The 23,752-nt window shown below is 36.8% G+C and overlaps 2 protein-coding genes across 8 annotated transcripts in view; one reads left to right on the top strand and one right to left on the bottom strand.

The window, feature by feature from the left end:
* Positions 1-3,839: 3,839 nt before the first annotated feature.
* Mtcp1 (mature T cell proliferation 1) lies at positions 3,840-11,380 on the bottom strand. Of its 3 annotated transcripts, XM_076562467.1 has the most exons (6): positions 11,098-11,380; positions 10,855-10,996; positions 5,898-7,435; positions 5,610-5,780; positions 5,477-5,528; positions 4,530-5,388 (listed from the first exon to the last, which is right to left on the bottom strand). In XM_076562467.1, the coding sequence occupies exons 3-5, from the start codon at positions 6,000-6,002 to the stop codon at positions 5,481-5,483; spliced, it is 324 nt and encodes a 107-aa protein (XP_076418582.1). In that variant the 5' UTR covers positions 6,003-7,435; positions 10,855-10,996; positions 11,098-11,380; the 3' UTR covers positions 4,530-5,388; positions 5,477-5,480. The 3 variants fall into 3 exon arrangements, with proteins under 3 accessions (XP_076418583.1, XP_076418582.1, XP_006997555.1); XM_006997493.4 differs by having other exon boundaries at positions 5,898-6,049; positions 10,855-11,364; XM_076562468.1 differs by lacking the exons at positions 4,530-5,388; positions 5,477-5,528; positions 10,855-10,996; positions 11,098-11,380 and adding an exon at positions 3,840-3,907 and having other exon boundaries at positions 5,898-6,137.
* Positions 11,381-11,518: 138 nt separating this feature from the next.
* The window catches only part of Brcc3 (BRCA1/BRCA2-containing complex subunit 3), a 45,532-nt gene continuing 33,298 nt past the window's right edge, over positions 11,519-23,752 (top strand). For 2 of the 5 annotated variants that reach the window (XM_076562466.1, XM_076562462.1), the window contains exons 1-4: positions 11,521-11,694; positions 12,296-12,312; positions 13,168-13,222; positions 18,013-18,133. In XM_076562466.1, coding sequence (XP_076418581.1) covers positions 11,572-11,694; positions 12,296-12,312; positions 13,168-13,222; positions 18,013-18,133 — 316 coding nt within the window. In that variant the 5' untranslated portion in view covers positions 11,521-11,571. Of the gene's footprint in view, positions 11,695-12,295; positions 12,313-13,167; positions 13,223-18,012; positions 18,134-23,752 lie in introns of all 5 variants that reach the window. The other 3 variants (XM_076562464.1, XM_076562465.1, XM_076562463.1) reach the window with 3 other exon arrangements.

Genomic DNA, 23,752 nt, shown 5'->3' with positions numbered 1-23,752 from the left:
TTTTAATATATAATTTCCGTTTTAGTTAAGTGCCTTTGGCAGTAGTTTTCGATATGATTAGTGGCCACTAGTCCGATTTTGTAATGTGATAAATTAGAAAAAATGCATATAACCCACATTTTCATAGTTTCATAGCAAACTGAAGCTTGAATGCCAAATTTAATCCCCCTTCTTTAAAAATAAAAGTAGGAGCTAACAATTTTTTTTTAGGTTTTGAAAGGGTTATAAAACATAAAGGTAAGGTGTTCATGGCGTGTGGTTTACTATGGGTTCTAAGGCTGAGAGTGCCAAGACCAACACCTGTGGATTGCTTAGTTCCTGCATCCCTCCACCCCCAGCTCAGAACTCAGAGGCACTGGGGATATAGTATGTGGCTAGGCCATTTGTCAGTCTCCCAGCTACATAGACTGAGGGCCTCAAGTGAATCCTCACTTGGCCACATAGAAACATGGACTAGTGGTGGCTCAGGCTGGCTATATATACAAAAAGTTCTTGGAATGGGGAATAACATACCCTTTAGCCAGCCATCCTGATCTATCTTGGAGAAAGTTCCATAAGCTGATGAAGATAATATGTATTCTGCTGCTGTTAGATAGTATATTCTCTAGAAGTCTGTTAAGTCTATTTGATCTATAGTGCATTTTAACTCACAATTTATAAGTGCCCATATTTAAAAAATTAGATCTCATATAAATACCTAAGAATGTATCTCAAAATTTCAGAAAAAAAACAAGAGCAATCCAAACTCAAAAGTAATAGATGGAAAAAAAATAAAAATCAAGTAGAAAATTAATGGAGAACACAAAAAATACAAAGAATCAATGAAACTGTTGACTTTTTAAAAGGAAACAAAATTGACAAATAAGCTAATCAAAACAAAGAAGACTCAGATTCAAATTCATAAAATTAAAATCCAAGCCCAGTGGCATGGAGCTATAACCCTAAAATACTCAGGAGGCTGAGGCAGGAGGATCTCAAGTTCAAGACCTACCTGGGCTGTTTAGTGATTTCAAGGCTAGACAGGATAACTTCAAAATTTAAAAAGTAACAAGAGACATGAGAATATAACTCATTGGTAGAATGTTTGCACAAGGCCCCAGGTTCAACTTCCAGTACAACAACAATAGCAGCAGCAACAATAATAATAATAATAATAATAAGCAATAATAATAATAGGAGACAAAAGGAATATTACACTAAAAACAACTGAAATAATTAATGAATATTTTGAAAAATGATATGTCAATTGGAAAGTCTAAGAAAATGGACAAATTTCTGCATATATGACCTATCAAAATTGAATTCCCAAATATGAAATATCTAAATAAATCAATAGCAAGCAATGAAACTGAAAGTAAAATAAAAACAAAAACAAAACAAAACAACAACAACAAAAAAAACCCTCCCATCAAAGAAAAGCACAGATCCTGACATATTTGTGGTAGTAGAGATTGAAGTTAGGGCTTTGTGCATGCTATGCAGATGGTCTACAACTATTATTTTGAAAACAAAAACAAAAACAAAAAATTAACACCAATGGTCCTCAGACTAGACCATAAAATAGAAAGGGAAAGAATGGAGCTGGAGAGATAAGTCAGCAGTTAAGAGCACTGGCTGCTATTCTAGAGGGCCTAGGTTTGATTCATAGTACACATATGATGGCTCACAACTGTCTGTAGCTCCAGTTCTAGGAAATTCAAAACCCTCCTTTGGCCTCTATGGGCACCAGTCACACATGTGATGCACAGACATATATGCAGGTCAAATACCATATACAAAAAAATAAAATAAAGGGAAAGAATTCTTCCAAATTTATTTATAAAACCAATATTGTTGTGGAATATTATTTTAAGATGTGTTACATATGTTTATGCTGCTGAATATTTAATGATGCAATTTTTTTTTCATTTTTCTTTATTAAGAAATTTTCTACTCACTCTACATACCACCCACAGATCCCACCTCCTCCCTCCTAATGATGCAAAATGTGTTGCATTCTTTTTTGTTGCATTTGGTTAACTCTGTGAAGCTGTGTTACTTTGCCTGTGTAAAATACCTGATGGTCTAATAAAGAGCTGAATGGCCAATAGTGAGGCAGGAGAAAAGATAGTTGGGGTTGGCAGGCAGAGAGAATAAATAGAAAGGGAAATCTGGGAGGAGAATAAAGAGCAAGAGAACAAGGAGAGGAGGACGGTAGGGGCCAGCCACCCAGCCACACAGCAAGTCACAAGATTTATACAAGTAAGAGAACAAGAAAAGCTCAGTTGCAAAAAGTAGATGGGATAATTTAAGTCAAGAAAAGCTGGCAAGAAACAAGCCAAGCTAAGGCTGGCCATTTATAATTAACAATAAGCCCCCATGTGTAATTTACTTTGGAGCTGGGTGGCGGGCTCCCAAAAGAACAAAGAGTCAAAACAGTAAAAAACATACAACATCAAAGATCCTTTAACAAACATACATGTAGAAAGCCTAAGTTAACGACTTTAAAACTTAATTCAGTGATACCAACGAAAAGAGTTGGTTTTGTTTCAAGGATGCAAATATGGTTCAACATACATAAATCAATAAATACAATATATAAATAGAGTCAAAACAACCACACTAACACCTCAATAGATGTAGGAAAAAGGCCTTCAATAAAATTTAACATCCTTTCATGTAAAATAACCCTGAAGAAACTAGGTATAATAGGGTTGTATCTTCACAGAATAAATGCTAAATATAACCTGTTGCTAATATCATAGTGAATAAGGGAAAACTGAAGGCAACTTTTTCCTCTAGAAAAGGGTTTCCATTCTCTCTACCTTTACTTAATATAGTACTTGAAATGTTCAGCAGAGAAATCAGGCAAGAGAAAGAAATAAAATAAATACAAATAGGAAAGCAGGAAGTCAAATTATTTATGTTTATAAATATGATTCTATACTTAGAAAAGCCTAAGGCTCCATGAAAACCTTTAGAACTTATAAAGTCAGCATACTATGAGTAAACCACACAACTATAGCCACCTGAGTTTTGACACAGATGCCCCATATCCTCAACTCCAAACTAGTCTTTTCATAGAAGGACTTTGCTTAGCTCAGTAATTCTTTTTTCCTTTCCCTTTTTTTTTTTTTTTTTTGGTTTTTCAAGACAGGGTTTCTGTTTAGTCCTTGCTGTCCTGGAACTCACTTTGTAGACCAGGCTGGCCTTGAACTCGGAGATCCGCCTGCCTCTGCCTCTCGAGTGCTGGGATTAAAGGCGTGTGCCACCACAGCCTAGCTAGCTCAGTAATTCTTAGCTGGGGTTGTGCATTAAAATCACTTGGTTAGGTTTGTAAAATGATTCCTGCTCAGACCCTACCTCCAGGAAGTCTGCTTTAAGTGTGTTAAACAAGTTTTAAAGTTCTCCAGGTACATTTGGGAGGCAGACGCAGGGGACCTCTGAGTTAGAGGCCAACCTGGTCTACAAAATGAATTCCAGGGCAGCCAGGGCTGTTACATAGAGAAACCCTGTCTCAAAAAACAAAACAACAACAACAACAAAAAAAATGTTAGGTAATTCTAATGTACAATGGAACTCAATAACCCATAGCTTAAATGAAATCACTTTTTTGTGTAAATGTGGTGCTGAGGATAGAACCCTTGGGGCACATGTTAGGCAAGTGCTCTACCACTGAAGACAGCCTCCCATTCCCTACATAACAACTCTTTTAATATTCTAAACATTTCATAATACAAAGAAGAAAAGATTCATAATTACTTAATTAAAGTTAATGAAAGTTGCTGGTAATATCATTAGTTTCTTACAGTTAGTTGATAAAGTTTAAAAATATTTTTTTAAAAAAATCTATATACTACCTTGTAAACATTTCTGTATTTCACAGGCTTGTTTCTGGCATGGATCCTTTTGTGGCATATCCAGAAAACTAAAACAAAAAAAATATTAAAATGTTACTTTTTTTATTTATAAAGACTTTGAAGCCTATCTACATAGAATTTTATTCTGGGGCAAGTCAAATGACCTTACAATTGTTAAAAAAAACAGTTGCACTAAAAATACTCTTTCTCAATTCATATGATAAATTAACTATATTTTTATATTTCCATCTCAAGTATGGAAGATATAGACATGAAAAAATTCAGTCTACTCATTTTGAATATTGTAAGCAAATGTCAGAATGACACCACTGTTTTAAAGGCCTGGCCCAATGCCTGATTCTATGATTCACAAAAGAAACCCTTGGTAAATGATTACACTTGAACATTTTTTTTTCACTATTCATGTCAATAGGAATTATACGTACCTCAAGGAACTGATGGAAGAACTAAACATGATAAAACATATAAAGTGCACAGAATAGTAACTGGAAAGTATCAAGAACTCAATACACAGTAGCTATTATACCCAAGTGCTTTTTTGTTTAAGACAGAGCCTCATTATGTTTCTTAGGCTGGCACCAAACTCCTTGGGTGAAGTGATCCTCCTGCCTCAGTCTTCCAAATAGCTGGGATTATAGACATGCACCATTGCTCTGGACCCAAGACATATTTTAAAAAGCAAAATCTTACTTTAATGTACATAAACTGTCACAACTGCTTTAATTCAGGAAAATTTTTACAAGTAAAAGAAACACTTTCCCTGGAATTAGCAATGTTAGTTGCTATTACCTCTTGAGAAAAGTGCCAATTAAAGTTAACATTATCTATTGAGGTCAAATGGAAGCCAAATATATAAAATATTTGTAATCAAAGAATTTAGATTCACAAGATTTTGATGAGAAACTTGTAAAAACAATTCAAAGACACAGGTTTCAGAAAGAAGAAAGGCACAGGAGCCTTTGAAACTAATTTTATCAGTCAGTACAAATAACCTTTTCCTCCCAGAACTCCTTAAGTTCTCAGTAGATCCAAATTAGGTCAGTACTGGGATGGGAAACACTAGAACAAAACCTCAGATATTTACAGGATGGAAGAAGGAAAGGCAGGTGATTTGCTGCAGGGGAAATAAGCAACAAATACATGTTGATGCTGCTAGAGGCTGCTCTCTTCTCTCTAAATAAGTACCAAGTCCTTGGTGATGAGGGCATCTGTTCTGTAGCATGTGCTGATTTTTGTGGGATTCACCAGATCCCAGGTTCAACCGATGAAGTCCATTAAACGTTCTATGCCAATTTCCAGAGGAGTCAATTTCAAGTTACATTTCCTGACTAAATGTTTTTGTTGGCTTGATTTCTGCCCGGTGTAACCCTCTCTCTGTAGTGTCACTGGCAGTGTTCTTCATGACCCTTCCTAAACTTCTGTAGTTTTTCAAACTACTCTCTCCCCACCCAGACCCAAGGGTAGGAGCACTGTAGTGGTGAATGATGTGAATAGAACAGAGGAACATATCTTCCTAGAATTCCAGCACCTGAAAAAAAAAATCATTCAAATTATTACAACTGAATAGAGTGAAAACAAAGAAGGGGAAGAAGGAGAAAAAAAATAGAAATACATACCAGGTTAATCATCAGGCAAAAGTTTAAGCAGTAGTTCCTGTACTCCCCTCACCTATCAGAAAAAAAAAAGTTTATAAAGCACTCCATTGTAAGATCCCCAGTATAAGGGAAAATGATTGAGCAAAATGTGTACCATTAAATGATGCTGAATCTGCCACAAGCGAGAGTTGTTATCCATGTAGCGTTCCTCTGGGTAGAGTTGCCACATGAGAGGTAGTTGGGAAGTAAGAAGGTGACTTGGCCTAGTTGCATCACCTAAGGGAACCTGAACTTGCTGGACTCGAGCCTTTAGGAAACTTGTCTCCTAATAGGAATGATCAAAGATAAAACCAAAGACATCAGAATATTGAGACTAGATAGAAGCCAGGTTACTTAAAAGCAAAAGCAAAAAAAAATTTTTTTTTTAAATTAAAGCAGTTACCTCTTCCACCACAGCTACCCATGTGCGCTGATATTCGTCGCGGTAGACACCTTCTTGGTGAACCCAGAGATGATCGGGTGGAGCCCCCACATCCTCTCTTGCCATTCTGGGCTTTGGGTTCCAATTCTAGCCCTGCTTTTCTCCACCTAAGCCTGCAGCATCCGCGCACAGGACACAGGTGTGACTTTTGAGGTTTGTATGAACTCACTAGTGAGCAAGGTGACCTGGGACTAGCAACCACCAACCAGAACCAAACCTCATACATATCTATTTGTAAACCTACACATATCAAATGGCATCTTAAGTTTTCTGAAAATGAAACTGAAGTGACACTCAGGCAAAGCCTAGGTAATGCAAACTTTCTATGGCAAAGCACTCAAGAATTCTAAGTTCATTCTGTGGGGAGATGAGATGAGAACTGCAGGAGGCTGGGCATTGGTTTTTCTCTCTTTTGCATCTACAAAGCAGTATTCAAAGGTAGTGTGTTAGCAATAGAAAATGCGCAAAAGTGTACCTAAGGATACATGTTTTTGGCAGGAAAGTAGTGAAACAGACACATGCATGCCATATTCCTCAGATAAAAGCCACTCCCAAGCAGTTTACATTTTTAAAAAGATTCTCAATGATGTATATGGCTTTCTAAAATGAGACTAAGTTTGTTACAAGGGCAAAAGAAATACCTGTCTTTTTATATTAAAAGTTATTTATAACTAGTGAGGCTTATCCAGAAAGGGATTTTCATTTTAGGAAAAATATTTAGTGTAGTTTCATGACTTTCTGAAAGCAAACAACAGCCATCCATCTAGCTCCCTGTTTCACTTAAGTAGGATGTCACAGAAGCCTGTTTTTCTAAGAGGCATAGTTGTAAACTTTTACTCTACAAACTAGGTCAAAAATATCTCTCTGCTCTTTAAAAGATGTAAATAAAGTACAGTTCTCAGAGTTTGGAGTGGCAAGGAAACTCTCCATAATAGTCCTATGTCCAGCTTTAGATCTCATAACTTCAGATGCATTTTTCATGAACAGAATCTCATGGGAATCACTCATAGTATCATGATGCAGATTCACTGTATTTCTATCTTTTACAGAGCACAAATACATCAGTGGGTATCTGTCCCATAATAGAGAACCCTCCCCCATTCCCAATAAGTAGCTATTAATGGGAAAGGAAATGAAGCATAGTTTGGGAGATTGTTAGAGTCCTCAACGTGATACTATCCAGAGCAAACCAGATGTCAATCATGATGTGGAATGAGAAGCCAGAAATAAAGGAATGATGCTAAGCCTAGCTCTTCTTTCTTTCAAGGATACCATCCTGAATCTGATTTCCCCCCCTTAACACTGTTTTTCTGCCTATCCCCTAAAAGGAAATTAGTAATAAAAACTATTGTCTCAAAATGGGTATGTTGGTGCATGCCTGCAATCTTAGCATGCCAGAAGCTGAGCAAAGTTCAAGCCAGCCTGGGCTATATATATAGTAAAATTAAGGCCAACTAGTATATTATAGCTAAGCCCTAGGTTAACTACATAAGGAGACCCTGTCTCGAGAGAGAGAGAGAGAGAGAGAGAGAGAGAGAGAGAGAGAGAGAGAGAGAGAGAGAGAGAGAGAGAGAGAGAATATGGTCACATTTTTGTGACAAATCAATAGGTATGATAGTTATCCATTTATTTCCTGAGTGATTATGATTCTGAACCTTTCACATGTTCCCCTTTTCATCTGGATGTACTCTCTCATTTCCAACTTATTTATGTTAGTATCCTTTTCTCCTTAACCAAACTCTACTTTCTGTATGGCAATATCAACTCTTCTGTACACTCAAAAACTATGGGTTATCTTGAATTTCTTCTTCTCATTCAGTTGCTACACCCTATATCACCAGTTCCAGCAAATATCACCATTACCACTGTATTCAAACCAAAATTTCTTTCAAATACCAGGGTTGTTTCAAGCTGCATACCCTTGCTCTTCCTTTCTATCTGCCTAAAATGCATGAGTCTCTATATATACATTTGTAAGCCATTTTTTCATTTAGCAAATACAAGTGTTCTTCCTCTCTTGAAGAGCTTTAGACATACACACAACACCCCCAGTAAATTCCAATACAAAAATAAAAATGAGAGTGTGTGCGCGTGCACGTGCACGCATACACATACACACACACACACACACACACACACACACACACACACACACACACAGAGCATTTTTTTAAGCAGGAGCCAACTGTTAAGGGTTTCAAGACCATCTCAACTTCATAGATATAGATAGGTCCTAGATATAGATATAGATAGGTCCTAGCAACAACCAACATGTTGACATTTAAATTTCTTTTGAATAAAAACAAAACTTTATTGGTCATACCGACATTGGAAGGAAATAATTCCAGTGGAAGAAAAGGCAGATAGATTGTAATATTCTAAATTACTATGAGGCACTACAAAATATTCTCAGAAGAAAAGCAGTATAGTGTGCTGCTGTGACCTCCAAAGGTTAACAGGCTGGGCACTGACAAGATGAGCCTGGGAACAACACTCTGCATGTTAGCCTGGATTTCTGTGTCCTATTATTCAGAGCATAAGGGCCCAGAGAAAGGCAACAGCAGTGATCAAGAGACTGATAAGCCACCACATAACTATGAAAACATCAACACCCTCAGTAGATAAATGCAAAGGCTGAGCAAAAGGCATTTAGATCAAAGTCTATAAAAATAACATGTTGGATGAATGGAACATCATTTCCATAAGTGTGATTCTTTAGAACCCTTGATCCCAACATTTTCCTTGGTCAAGTATGTTTGGGAACATTGGAGATCATAAAAGCATATTAGTATAGTAAAAACTCCAACTAAGTTATACTGTACAGAGATTTTTATATAGTTTAACATTTCCCAAACTTATTTGACTAGAGAACATTTTTTTTGGCATATGGTATTTGTTCACAAAATACAGGGTTCTCCAAACTAAGGAATATCTTAAAACTACAGGATAAATTTAGTTACAAATTTAGTACAATACAATACATGGAATATAAACCTATGCAATTTAACTTAAAAATACTACCGGTTTCAGATACAAATGCATCCCAAAATATGTTTGCATAACTTTACAGCTATAGCATCCACTAAAAGAGATGACCTCCATAGAAGTTGCCTTGATTCCAAAAGCCATATTGACGTAGACACATTATTTTAGACACTTTGTAAATTAGGTTTTAAATGAATTTCAGAATATAGAAGAGCTTCCTTTTGTTGTAATTTAAATAAAACCATCTTTTTTTCCTTTACAGGAAGAATGGTTTTGTATTTTTTTCTTTACAAGAGTACGATTTGCTTTATTTTGAGGTATTTGAGTTTTTAAATGGCATCAATAAGTTGAATGTGCTAATTATTTGAAGCCATTTAATATTCTCATCCAATTATGATTTCAGCTGCCAAAGAACATAGGTCCAGGTATCAGCTTGGCTGATTAATGCATCCTGCTTGTGCCACTTAGAAGCTTTGTGACCCTCAGACAACCTAATCTTTCTCTACCTCAGTTTTCCTGAGGTGTAAAATTATGAACATATTGACTGCAATCATACTTATTAAACACTTCTCATATGTTTAACATATGTTTAGGTGCTGGGTGGTGGTGGCGCACACCTTTAATCCCAGCGCTCGGAGGCAGAGGCAAGCCGACCTCTGAGTTCAAGGCCAGCTTGGTCCACAGAGAGAGTTCCAGGACAGCCAATCCTGTCTTGGAAAATTAAAAACAAAACAAACAAAAAACAGAAACAAAAACATATGTTTAGGTACATTGACCCATTTGATCTTCATGGGATGTTATGAGATGGGCATTGGTATTATTCCCAATTAAAGGTAATGAAAGTAAGACACAGAGAAATTAGATAACCATTCCAACTAGTTAACACAGCTAGAAATTTCAGAGCCTGATTCCAGTTGAAGCAGTTTATACACACTATGTATGTAAATTCTTAGTAGAATCTTTAGCATATAATAAGCTTGCTATAAATGTTAATCAGTATTTCCCTCTCTGGTCAAATGTTTGGAGCTGTAAAAGGTAGCATGAACATTCTAGAATATGAGACTGACTAAAAAAAAGTATTTTTCTTCTTGAAGGCAGCTAAATGAATTGATAAATTAAAAAATATCCCTTAAGCAAATGTAATAAGATGAGCAGTTCTTGCTGTCCCACCAAGGCAGGACATGTTAGCTATGAACAGTAACTGAAAATAACATAAGACATAAATTTGAAACTGCAGCTAGGTCCAACTACACCCCTGCAGTTTCTCCAACCTTTATCATTATGAAACTTAATCATGGAAAGATGTGACATAAGCATAAGGTAAAAAGAGAGGTTGTTGGCATATATATTGCACCACAGTGCCCTGGATTTGGGACAGTATTTGTGGTGAGACTTGGGTTGGAACTGACTTGGGAGAGAAGAGCAAAGCATCAACACCTCTTCAAGTAGTGCCTTTAATAGGTTCCCTTCCAGTACTGCCATATCTGTCTGGCTTCAGAATTTAAAAAGGAGTTTTAAAAAACAAATTCAAACAAAAGCATATCAGCTGTGGAGGCTGAGTGGCATATATTTTGCTTTAATTTATAATCAATACTAAATCCCTTGTGTAATTGGTAAACTTGTAAATTGGAAGGAAGGTTTGTACATTTATCCCTTAGTTCATTGGCATATTTTAAAATAAAGTAAGTTTTACATATAAGTTAATCATGTCTGACACCAGGAAAGAGATCAGGTGAAATTTGTAATTTCCTAGAATTAATTACTTGATGTGATACATTCAAACCCGAATAAAAAGTTAAGTCTCTCCCTCAATCCTTCTTTTCCTGTATCAAACAAATATATATCTAAAAGCTTTTGTAAAAAGTAACAGCAAGCAAACTGGACTTACTTTTTCAGACACAGTAAAACACTGTTTCTGTAAAAGGTTACTCACATGTATATAATGTTTCTTGGACTAATTACACCTTCTCCGGAACAGCTAGGCTAAAACTTCCAGGTCTCCCACCCCGGGACACTCAAGCAGGGATCGCGATGCAAGCCCAAGGCGAACCAAGGGACATCCAAGGCCGAGGTCACTAGAACCGAAGTTAGGAGGTCAGGCCAGCATCAGGACGTGGTCCAGAGAGATTCAAGAGCTGTGACTTGGAAATAAAACAAAATAAAATAAAACCTTAACTGTTTTAGGACCAACTTTCAAAAGAGACCGTTGTTCGTGGCGATGTCACCTCAAAGCGCTGTCCCTGACGCGTGTAGGCCGCGCAGAGTTCTCCTCAGCGGGCGGGCAAAATGGGCTCCAGCACTGTGGAGGCGTCTGCCCTTGCGCCTGGGAGCTGCTCACAGCCCACGTCCGCCCTGGCGGAAAAACACCGCCTCCCTGCCACCCAGCCACCCAGTGGCCCGTACTGCCCTGCAGACTGCCTTTGTCAGCCACCACCAGTGTCCCACTGCTTCTCCAGCCCAGACCGACCAGTGAGTCTCCCAGGTGCTGTTAGGAGGGCACCGCCTCCGCGCCCCAGGCTCCGCCTCTGAAAACCGCGCCGCTAGGCCAGGCCTGGGCGGAGCATCAAGCGGCCGGTTGGGAAGGTTGCGTCGGAGTACGTGGTTGGCCAGGCTGCTGTGGGCGGTAGGCGGACGTGTGGAACCGACAAAGATGGCGGTGCAGGTGTTGCAAGCTGTTCAAGCGGTTCATCTTGAGTCTGACGCTTTCCTAGTTTGTCTCAACCATGCTCTGAGCACTGAAAAGGAGGAAGTGATGGGTCTATGTATAGGGGAGGTGAGTAGGTCGGCCAACCTGGCTGAAACTTTGCTGATCAGTAGTACCCAGTGGTACCTGAAGCGGCTGGGAGGCCACAGGAACGCGATTTAGGTCCTTTGCGTTTTGTAATGCTGTCGCGGGGTCCTTTTCCTCTGGCCCTGTGATCCATGCTTATGTTCCTGCAAACCCTCAGCGGTCTGCATGAGCCCACGGGGGTGGGAGTTGTCACACCAGTGACCAAAGCCGAAAATCAAGCCAGAAACACATTCTGGTATAATGAGGATATCGAGGTATTAGGAAACAAGCAGACCACGGTTAAAACTTCTCGTCTCGCTACCAGTTTTCTCTATGGGAAGCAGAACTATCACTAAAGCATTTTAAAGTAGGGCAAAGTATTCAGGTCAGAAGGGTTTTGTGGACTCTAAAGTCTGTTGTGGTTAAATGTTACAGAGGTGTGTAAGTAGATGAAATACAGTGTAGTTGTAAAGTGCTCAGATTGAATTTTCCAGTCTTTCATGCTGTTGTGTATGAACATATGACCTAATTTTCATGTAAACTTGCATCCCTATAACTTAATAAACAATGTGTCAGTAATGTTTTCTGCTCTTTCCTACTCCAGTTGAATGATGACATAAGGTAAGACTATATTTGTTTACTTACATCATATTATAATCTCTAAACTGATTCTTAGTGAAGAACTGCAACAATTTTGGTAATAGTGTGTACATGTTGTATCTTAACATTTACAGAACAGAGCTCCCTCAACAATACAATCTGAATTCTACCACAGCCCTAAAGATTCATTTTAACCTTGTATTATAGCATGATTTTTATTTGAGACATTTATGCTCTCATGTGGAAAAATCTGGCTGAAGGAACCAACATCATAAGTAAACCTGTAAAAGTTCTTATAAATAGAATTTTGTTGGAGCTCCAGGAGCCCAATTGGCTACTGCATGATAGGTACACGAATAGAACTTTGTTGACTGAAATAAAGGCAGCTTATTAAAAATGACTATCAATATACTTGACATTTGGCTCTATTGCTTTCCATTTCCTTGCTTTGTATTTTACATTCTCTCTTCCCTGAAATGTCAGGGATATATATGCCAGTAACTTTCATTGTAGCAGATAATATCCACACATTGAGAGGCTTTTCCCTTGTTGATCTATTCCTCCATCTAAATCATCAGTGGATTTCTGACCCGTTCCACCCCCACCCCTGTGAACCCTACAGTACTCCTAGAGGTTACTAGTACCTTAAAAGCTTGAGAGATGGTAAAACTTTTGGGTCTCCTTTGTTTAAACAGCAAAGCATAGCTTATTGTTTATCAAGTCCCCTCCTTAATACCTGGAGTCTACTCTGTTCTCTTTCCCTACTCTTTTGTTTCAGCTAAGGTTACAGTGCAAGAACTGTTTATCTTATTTTCCCTTGACTCCTTTTTCTATTCCAAACCCTAGTTCCCCCCTTTTCTAATCTATCTCCAATAGGAATGACTCCAAATTTACATACACTGGAACTGAAATGCGCACAGTTGCAGAAAAGGTATGTATGATAAAAATTTTGCATGATGGAAATTTTCAGCTGGGGAGGAATTTCTGCAGTCTGTTTGATGACTTCAGCCAGGATATTAATCCACTTTGTAATTGTGCAGCATGTATTTTTTTTCTACTAAAATTAGATGAAAAATCTCACTACAATGGGACCTAGTTAGTTTCTGTTCTTTGTAGGAACTTCACTTGATCAATAGAAATAATCTGATCAACATTACCCTGTTCCTCTGCTTGCTGTCACTGCCTGTTTTCTATCTAGGCTTTCTCCTACTTTACTTAAGACTTTGAGGTTTGGTTCATATTCTTGTTACCTTATTACCTAGTCCCAGTAGTCTATACTTCTTATAAGCAATTTATTCATGGTGTCATGATTTTTAGCCCACTCTGGCTTGTCTCATGAGTGTGCACGCCCACCCCACTTTTCATGCCATTCTCTAAGCTACTTGTATAAAACCAGCTAGATTTTCCTTCAATATAACAAAAGCTAATGATTCTGTAAACTGCAATAAAAATAATTGTTTCTAATCCTTTCTCCAAGCTATTAGGCCTTAAAGCATCTACTTATTATCTTTATATACAAACTCCTTTACCATAACAACTTAAGCTGCCTTTCTTCCTGTGTTAAAGTTTTCCAGAGGAACAGAAACAATAGAATAGAGATCTCTTTCTTTCCCTCTCTATGATACTTGTTATAAAAGGCAATTTATAGGATTTCTTACCCAGTTGGAGGACTGGTGGTCCAAAATTGACTTTCTGTATAGTGGAGAATAGGATAATTCAGTTCAGAGCAAAGAGGACAAATGATGCAGCCCCAATCCAGGCCTGGGAGCTCCCTGGAGCATAGCTGCTGTGCATCTTCATTGGACAGCTGGAGGCTCTGGAATCTGGTGGCCGTGGGCGATGGTGACAGTGCTACATGCACTAGCTCAGGAAGGATGGAGCTAGGCTACCCTGGCAGGCTGTCTCTTATTTTTCTTTAATTCTGCCTGGGCTACTGTATGGAGTATCCACATGCAGGATTACTGTGAATCAGTCTTCTCTGAAAATGATGCTGTAACAGGCACACCAGAAGTGAGCTTCCCTAATCTCACTCCAGGCATCTTGTCAATCCAGCCGAGTTGACAACCCAGATTAACCATAACACTTCACCTATTAAAAAAAAAAAAATGTCACAGGGGTGAAGGATAGCTCCATGGTTAAGAGCACTGGCTGCTCTTCCAGAGGTTATGAGTTCAATTCCCATCACTCACTACCATATATAACTGTAGTCCCATGAGATCTGATGCCCTCTTCTGGTGTGAAAATGTACATGCAGACAAAAACCCATATACATAAAGTATATATAATAAATAAATCTTTTTTAAAAAAGTTACATTAGATTACAAATACTATACTTAAGTCACTCTCATTTTCTTTTTTTTAAGATTTATTTATTATGTATATGGAAGAGGGTACCAGATCTCGTTACAGATGGTTGTGAGCCACTATGTGGGTGCTGGGAATTGAACTCAGGGCCTCTGGAAGAGCAGTCAGTGCTCTTAACCTCTGAGCCATCTCTCCAGCCCCTGTCACTCTCATTTTCAAGAAGAAAACCTAATTATTAATTCTATATTTTCCTTTACTCACTACTCTTTTGTAAAGTTTTTTTCTTGTTTTTAGCATGTCTGTATACCAATATTTATAGCTCTTTTTAGCAGCATATAAAAATCCAGTCTGATGATCTTTTTATTTGGAGTTTGTTATTTTTAGTATTTACTAATATGTATGACTTACGGTTACCATTCTTTTGCTTTCTATTTAATCCACTTTTTATTTTAAATTACTTGTTCTCTTTTCTTGCCTTCTTTTGTGTTAATCAAATATATTTTATTATTCTATCTTGAACCTCCATTTATTATAATAGTCTTTTATGTTTTTAGTGGTTTTCCTACATATTGCATTATGTATTCTTCATTTTTTACAGTTTAATACAACTATTTTTGCCATCTCTCCAATAATACAATTTGTTATATCTTGAATAAATTCATTGTAAGTTGAAAATATAGACCAAACATCCTAGCACACTGTGCATTATCCATTTTTTATCTTCATGATTGTATAGCTTACTGAAACCTGCAGCTCAGCATTGCAAAAGTCTATTATGCTACATGTTTATCATCAACCCAGGAAAAGATTTAAATTTGAAGTATAATTTCTGCTGAATATATACCACATCCCCATCAGTGTAAAGTTTAAAAATTCCTTGGTTGAATAATTGTCAGTTGGGGAGTATTTGTACTAAAACTTTTGAACATTTTTTATTTTAATTTATTCCCTTCTACCTTTTGGATTATTGCATACATTTTAATCCTATATGTATTTTGAGCTTTATTTAACATTGATATTACTTTTTTGTTCACCCTGTATTCATTGTGTTTATCCAAATATTTTTATGGCATATAATCATTCCTTCATTTTTTGGAATTATTTTTCTGTCTGAAGAACTGTAACATTTCTGTCCTGATAATAGATTCCCTCCATTATGCATCTGAAGATGTCCTTATTTTGTCTGCAGTTTAAAGGATATATTCTTAGAGTATAGAATTATTGGTTTGCATGTATTTTATTTTCGTTCTCTAAGATGTAATCTTTGGGACTTCATAGATCCTGTTGAAAAGTCAGTTATTTGTCTCATCATTCTTTGAGAGGGGATGCATCTGTCTCTGTTTCTAATTTTATTTTTCATCTACACTATGCCCGGCACACATTGTATTAGTTGCTGGTAAGAAAGTCATAAATGAAATATGGTCCCTGCTTTGAGAAGCTTGTATTCTAGTACAAGAGAAAAGTATGAAAATAAATAGAACACAATGTGTGTTCTAGCAGAAATAAGTGTTTATCTATTATGAAAGAATATATATGAGAGTAAAATGATTAGGTATTTATAGTATGGTCAGGAACTTAATATGAAAGAGATTACCAAGTGAAAATATTTACACAGAAGGGAGACTATGTGAAAAGCCACATAAAATAGAAACACATGATTTATAGGAACACTAAGTAACTGAATAATATAAAAGCATAACAACCTTCTGAGATATAAGCCCTCTAGAGCTATCTGTGTTTTCAACAAATTATAAAGCCAAGTGGCTCACATCTGTAATCTCAGCACTCAAGAGGCCAGGCAAAGGATTTTTGTGAGTTTCAAGCTAACCTAAGCTACATAGTAAGTTGCAGGCCATTTTGGGCTGTAAAGTAAGACCTTGTCAAACAACAACAATGAAAAGAACAGGTTATCCCTTAAGCAACATTTTATTTATTAAAAGAATAGTCAGTATTTGTTATGCAATTGATACCTTGTCTTGACTTTTGTCTATTCAGGATAGGTTTTCATACCAAAATACTTTTAACTATATTCACATTTTCTTTAATAAGTAGCTACAGCCAAAGGATGTAAATAATGTTAATATAAGGGTATATTTTATTTGGTTTTATTATATAAAGTATTATTTCAATATGTAGTCAATATTTAAGAAATGTTGAGATATTTCACATTCTTCCCCCTCCCCTTTTTTGAATTAAGCCTTTTATTTACAGTGAGCATCATATGTTTCATTTAAAATCAGACAACATATTTTAAGAGCTGTGCCATTGTACAGTAGGGAGATCATAGCTTATGTCAAAAACTTCCTCTCAGATTTCATCTTTATCTTGCCACTTCTGTCATTGAAAGCCAACTGCCCCACCTCAATCCCAAACTCGAACCATTTCATTGTTTCTTATGTCTTCTTTGTCTTTCTTCTCCTTTTTACTCTACACTATTCTAAATGTGGGCACCCCTCTTGATTTAGGCCCAGACCTCTGGCCCCATTCTCCATACATTTTTTGTTACTTCATGAAAATTTTGTTGATGGTTTCTAAACTGATTCTGTTTGAGCCAAAGCTTAAATACTACCAGAAAAACATTGCCATATTTAATTTCCTTCTAGTTCATCCTGAAATCTACTACATGATATTAGAAACTTTGTACATCCTTTCATTCTGTCTTTTCTTAGCCTTACTATCTTCCATTCCACCTCTAGCTATACAACTATATCAGTTAACCAACCTGTCTCCCAAACATTTTACTCACACTTTACCTCTTCTGTAGCTTATATACCTACATGGCAACTGTAGGAATTCTGTATGTCCATGCACAGCAATCAACAAATACGAACATTTACCTACCTTCTCTATGATTAATTTTTTTCTAATGTAAGTCACTCTTATGATTTCCTCTAACATTGATTTTCTCCATTATTTTAGTGTAGTTTCATGTACAATATTTTCTCCTCAACCATATTATTAGCATTTGAATAGTTTTATATTCCTTCATATGATAATGCATTTTGCACATCTTAGATGATTATTCAAAAAGCACATCCTTGATCTAAATGCTATTGAAATATGTATCTTGATTGGGATATGGTATATTGAAAACATTTATTAACTACAAATACTGATGCATGCCTGTAATGCCAGCACTTTGGAAGTACAGGCAGGAGGATCAGGAGTTTAAGCCCAGCTCCAGCTACACAGCAAGTTGGAGGCCAACCTAGACTACACGAAACTCTGTCTCAAGAATACAATATAAATTTAAATATATATATAATATTGCATCATTAATAAGAAAAGCATCAGTTTTCAAAACTGAAATTCTCTACTGCTACTTTAATAATAAAATGTAATCCTAAACAGGAAATTGGAGAAAGAAATGTAATTGGCCAGAGAGAGAAATAACCATTTCTTTGGATTTTCCTTTAGATGGATACCATCAGAATTGTTCACATCCATTCTGTCATCATCTTGCGACGTTCTGATAAGAGAAAGGACCGTGTAGAAATTTCTCCAGAGCAGTTGTCTGCAGCCTCAACAGAGGCAGAAATATCCTTACTATTAGATGCTTTGTGTGCTGTGGGGCTTGTGGGCCACACTGATGCAATTGCTAGAGTCATCTTACTTTAGGTGGTTTCATAAATTTTCTCCTTAGTGAATGTTCTCTGGTTTTCATATTGACGTTTTAGATCTAATTCATATTCTCTCTCTCTCTCTCTCTCTCTCTCTCTCTCTCTCTCTCTCGTGTGTGTGTGTGTGTGTGTGTGTGTGTGTGTGTGTGTGTGTGTGTGTGTATGTATGTGTATGTGTATATTCGGGTATTGTTTCTTAAACACTTTCTACCATTAAAAAAGTTGTACTTTACAAAGTAGCAAGTTTCCACATATTTTCCTACATGCTTACGTTCAGTTTACCCTCCCTCCATTCCTTCTGCTCCACCATCTCCTTGCCCCCCACCCCCACTTAAACCTCTCCTCAGTATTTTCTTTCTGTTTCCACATATGTTCTATTACCCTCCTCATTGTGCTTCCTTAAAGCCCTATTCCTGCCCCTCATAAACCTCTTTCTGGTTTCCTCACTTCTACATACATGTATTCCTCATTCATTCCCACAACAATACACATATATAAAAATTAAAAGCTAGGATCAACATATGAAAAAGAACATATGCCATTTGTCTTTCTGGGTCTTGGTTACCTCACTCAATATAATATTTTCTTGTACATGTAACCGTCTTGTTAAATAAGAAACACAGAGTCAATGCAGAGATGAAAGCCCAAGAGGTCAGAGTAATAGCTAAGAGCTAAAAACCTTACCCTTCACTGCTGCTGTTGTCCTTCCCTCCACAAGAGAGCTCCTTCCTGTGTCTCTGTCTTTATATAGACTTTCTGTTCTGTCTTCTCATTGGTTGTAAACTCAACCACATGACCTCCTCATCACTGCCCATCTATACAGACCTCCAACTCTTCTATGGTTGGTATTGAGATTAAAGGCGTGTGTCTCCATGCTGGTGTGATCAGGATTAAAGGCATGTACTACCACTGCCAGACTTCTGCTATGGCTTGCTATTAGCTCTGACCCCCAGGCAACTTTATTTATTAACATACAAATAAAATCACATTTCAGTACAAATAAAATATCACCATATTTCCCCTTTTCTATTTTAATAAAAAGAAAAAAGGAAAAAAGGAATAACTAATATAAGAAAAACTACATACAAAAGTACAATAACTATATACCATATATACAAGCAATAAATACCTAAACAATGTCTAGTCCATTTGTATTTGACAAATTCAGAGAAAATAATTCTATTATCTATCCTATTTTGGTAAGTCCAAACTTTATCTAATTCACTTTCTATCCTAACTAATCTTCAGCTATAACTAACTAATCTTCAACTCCCTCAGAGACCCAAGAAGGAAATAATATTACCTAACAAAAATAAAAACAGGAAGTGCATGCAAACAACTTCCAAAAAAAATGTGAGTTGACAGAAACAGCCAGCTGCCTGGACAGTCAATCAAGGTTTGTCCACAGCGTTGGGACATCATCTTCAGCCTATAGGCTTAGCGTATCTGACAGACTCAATGGTGAAGTAGGATGTACACAAGGTCAACAGTTCGACCTCACATTTGGTGAGAGCAGGCCATGTAGCAGAAACACCTGAATTCCACTAGTGTCATGTCATGATTCATGATTTTAAATTCTGGAAATTGTTGATGTTTTTTTAATTCAGCTGTCCATTCTTCTTGGCTATGTGTGTGTGTGTGGCTTCATCTCAGCATCCCGTTTTTCTCCATATCCCTCTATGAAATGCCAGTCTACTATTGAGAGGTATGAGTTTAGTTACTCTTCAAGAAGAACTGTTTCAGCTGCCGTTCCACTGCACCTCATAAGCCATCTGCCCACTGCCTGTTCAGCTGCCTTCGAAGAAAAGGGCACTGTACCTTTTCTGGATTGTGAAGGCCACTTCAGGGATGGTGCCATATTGTCCTGGCCTCAGAAGATGCCTTTTGTTAAAGCCACAACCACACTTGTCTTGGCAAGAATCGGTAGTCCTTTGTTTCGTGTCCTGTCTGTCCTGTTGTCAGCAGTTGATTCGAGGATACTTTGTTGTCCAGTGGCTAACTTTTGCCACAATGAAAGTTAACTCCATATGCAGTTTCTTCAATGCCCATATTCTCTCTGAAGTAGATTGGTACTGCCAGGAGCCAACATGTCTCATAGTCATAACAAAAAAGAAAAATGTTCTAAGTTATTAAAACATTTTAAATGCCATATTCTGTAGATCTCTGAAGGGTTTGAAGATGACCTATCTATCTAAAATATATCTGCTCAATCTTGAAAACATACCTAATATGACTACAAGTTCTATTGTAATGTCTAACTACTAACTTTCATTTGTATATATCCTAATAGTTGGTAATAATAACATTCAAAGATCAGCAAATTGCATTACATTGTTAAATGAACAGTATAAGTACAATATCTTGAACAAAATTAGAAATATACATATAGCATTTTCTAACAATATCAATTTCAATATATATGATTTGTATAAAATATAAAAAATCCAATCCAATGTAAAGTATTTAAAACTAGTAATTGTCTTTTTCTTTTTTCTCTCTTTTTTTTAAACAAGAACCTTAAATCTACTCTCCTTTGCTTAGTCCTTTTCCAAACCCTTAATAACTTGTAACCAACCCTCCTAAACAATGAAAATTATCCTAGACCCAAAACCCATTAAAAGACCAAAAAACCACCCGCCCCACACCACCTCTTTGGGAATGTGGGCATCGTATTCTTGAAATTGCTTCCTACTGGGTATGGGTGAAGGTATCTTTATTCTGAAAAGAAAAATTTGGGGTTAATTGTCAAATTCTAGGAAAGGTAACTATATCCTTTGTTATCCAGTCTGTGTATAATGCCAAAGTTCAGGGTTTATCTCAAGTCCCTATTCAAGTAGTCTTTGAAACTGGATCATCTCAGCTAGCCCTCTCAAAATTGCTCTGAGCACTTTGTAGTTCAAAGCTGATCTATAGATGTTTGTCAACTTAGTGATATTATTATTGTCCACGTGGAATTATTGTTGTTGTGGGGCCCCATCTTCTTCCTGGAGACTTCAGTTGATGTTAGGCCTGGCTGTGATTTCCTTCAGAAAACTGATAAGAGACTTGAACACAAATATATGTATAAGCAGCTAATTGAAGCCTTTTATCTAGAATTAGTTAGTACTCTATATGACCATTAATATCTTAACAAAGTTTAAAATGTATATATATGTATATATATATTAATCTTGAAATTTTGATATAAAATTCATACTTTAAGAAAAGTTTAAAGAATCAGAATAGAATCAAAGAATTGAGATTAGTAGTAATAGAATAGTCCCTCAATTAATTTGGTTTTTCTCCTGTCCCATATCAGAAGATGGCTCTTCTGGCATGATACAGGGAGTTTGTATTTTCCTTTTTTTTTTGGTTTTTCGAGACAGGGTTCCTGGAACTCACTCTGTAGCCCCAGGCTGGCCTCGAACTCACAGAGATCCACCTGCCTCTGCCTCCGGAGTGCTGGGACTAAAGGCGTGCGCCACCACCGCCTGGCTGTATTTTCCTTTTAACAACATGCTTGAGTTTAAAGAAGGAGAGAGCCATTCTCCAACTCCAAAGTCAGCTTTAAATTTTAATTGAACTGGGACTACAAGAAGACCAATAGTGTTAAATTTCTTTAGAGAAGAGCAGAAACAAACATTTAGGAAGACTTATGAAATTTTATAGATGATATACCAATAGGCCATTTTACTCTGTTTCCTGGGATAGATGAATTGTCTTTTTCTTCAGTTGTCTCATTTGTCCAGTGTTCTTCAAATTCCTTAGCCTTCATTCTGCTAAAAGACAAAAACAAAAAACTTTCCCCAAGACTAATTTTGGGGAGGTTCCCTTTCGGCAAGTTATTATCTGATTAAATGAAAAGGCATGTGTTACTGGTATAAGTTAGTTTAAATTGGATGGTCATACTGGTTGATGAACTATCACCTCCTCTAATTAAGAGGTCTCTCTTGTTCAAATTGAACCTTTATCAATTTTGATGGTGTCCACAGCTTATCTTCTCCTGTAGAAACAAAAGCAAAACCTTGTCCCCAATGTAACATGTATCCTGGTTTCTATTCTGAGGTCAGCACATCCTTAAAGTATATAGGCTGATTTAATTCTGTAGTTTTTTCTATTATCCAATGTCTCTCTGTAGCTGTTGTTCCTTTCTCATTAGCATTGAGAAAATTCAAAGTTAATAGAGCATTATGAAGTCTATTTCTGGCGTTTTTTGTTACCCCTTTCTGTTTATTTAGCATATCCTTTAGAGTTCTGTTTGATCTTTCTTTTTTTATTTATCTATTTATTTATTATGTATACAGTATTCTGCCTGCGCATATGACTATAGGCCAGAAGAGGGCACCAGATCTCATTCTAGATGGTTGTGAGCCACCATGTGGTTGCTGGGAATTGAACTCAGGACGTCTGGAAGAACAGCCAGTGCTCTTAACCTCTGAGCCATCTCTCCAGCCCCTGTTTGATCTTTTTATAACTGCTTGGCCTGTAAGATTATGTGGTATACCTGTAATATGCTTTATATTGTAATAAGCAAAAAACTGTTTCATTTTAACAGAGACATATACTGTAGCATTGTCAGTTTTAATTTGTGCAGGTATATCCATGATGGCCATAACTTCTAGCAAATGCATGATTATAGAATCAGCTTTTTTTCAGAACTCAAAGCAGTTGCCCATTGAAATCCTGAATAAGTATCAATGGTATGGTGTACATATTTCAATTTTCCAAATTCTGCAAAGTGAAACACATCCATGTGCCAGATTTCATTCCTCTGAGTACCCTTTGGGTTACATCCTGCTGGTAATGGCGTCTGATTTTAAAAGGAACAAGTAGGACATTTCTTTATAATTTATTTGGCTTATTGCCAGGTTGTGGAAACATCCTTTTTTAAACAGATAGATGACTGTAAGCCACTGTGTAAGTGCTGGGAACTGAATCTGGATCCTCTGCAAGAGCAGCAAGTAATCTTAACCACTGAGCCATCTATCCAGGCCTGTTATTCGTTTACTTGATGATAGCCATTCTGACTAGGTTATAAATTCTGGGGATGGAACTCAAGAGCATGCACTAAAAAAGTAAGTACTTTGTAAACTGAGCCATTTCCTCATCCCAGGTTAATCAGAATTTCTTTTCTTACTGTTTCTTTTATTGGAAGAAATAAAAATTTTGGATAGTCATACTTGTAAATGTCCACAGGACCTAGGGTAAAACACTCTACAGTGAGCTCTATATGTAGTATCTTTTGCCTCCCATCATACTTTCTACACATTGGCTCCATTCCTTCCTGCCCTTCCAGTTTTTCTAATTTCTAGGTTGTTTACTATCTTGGTCTCTATCCCTGAAAAGATTAGTTTGTGAACCTTTCCCTCAGAAAATGTCATGAAGAGAACTGAACACATTATGCCATGTTAAAGATAACCAAAGAATTATTTGTTTCCTGTAGTCTGAATTCCATACCTTATCTATGGCAAGTTAACTTTATATTAGTGCCTCCAATGGTTTATTGTTTTACCAGATTAAGTTAATCTTCTCTTGGTCCTGTCTGTGCATAGATGGAG

This window comes from Peromyscus maniculatus, chromosome X, assembly GCF_049852395.1.
Source record: "Peromyscus maniculatus bairdii isolate BWxNUB_F1_BW_parent chromosome X, HU_Pman_BW_mat_3.1, whole genome shotgun sequence".
Taxonomy (NCBI): domain Eukaryota; kingdom Metazoa; phylum Chordata; class Mammalia; order Rodentia; family Cricetidae; genus Peromyscus; species Peromyscus maniculatus.
This window is presented reverse-complemented; position numbering and strand designations above follow the sequence as displayed.

Excerpts from the sequence above, each read along its gene's own strand:
- Mtcp1 (XM_076562467.1), bottom strand. The coding sequence starts at position 6,002 with ATGGCAAGAGAGGATGTGGGGGCTCCACCCGATCATCTCTGGGTTCAC. Across the intron at positions 5,781-5,897 it reads GGGTAGCTGTGGTGGAAGAG|GAGACAAGTTTCCTAAAGGC; the intron begins GTAACTGCTTTA and ends CATTCCTATTAG. Across the intron at positions 5,529-5,609 it reads AGATTCAGCATCATTTAATG|GTGAGGGGAGTACAGGAACT; the intron begins GTACACATTTTG and ends TTTTTCTGATAG.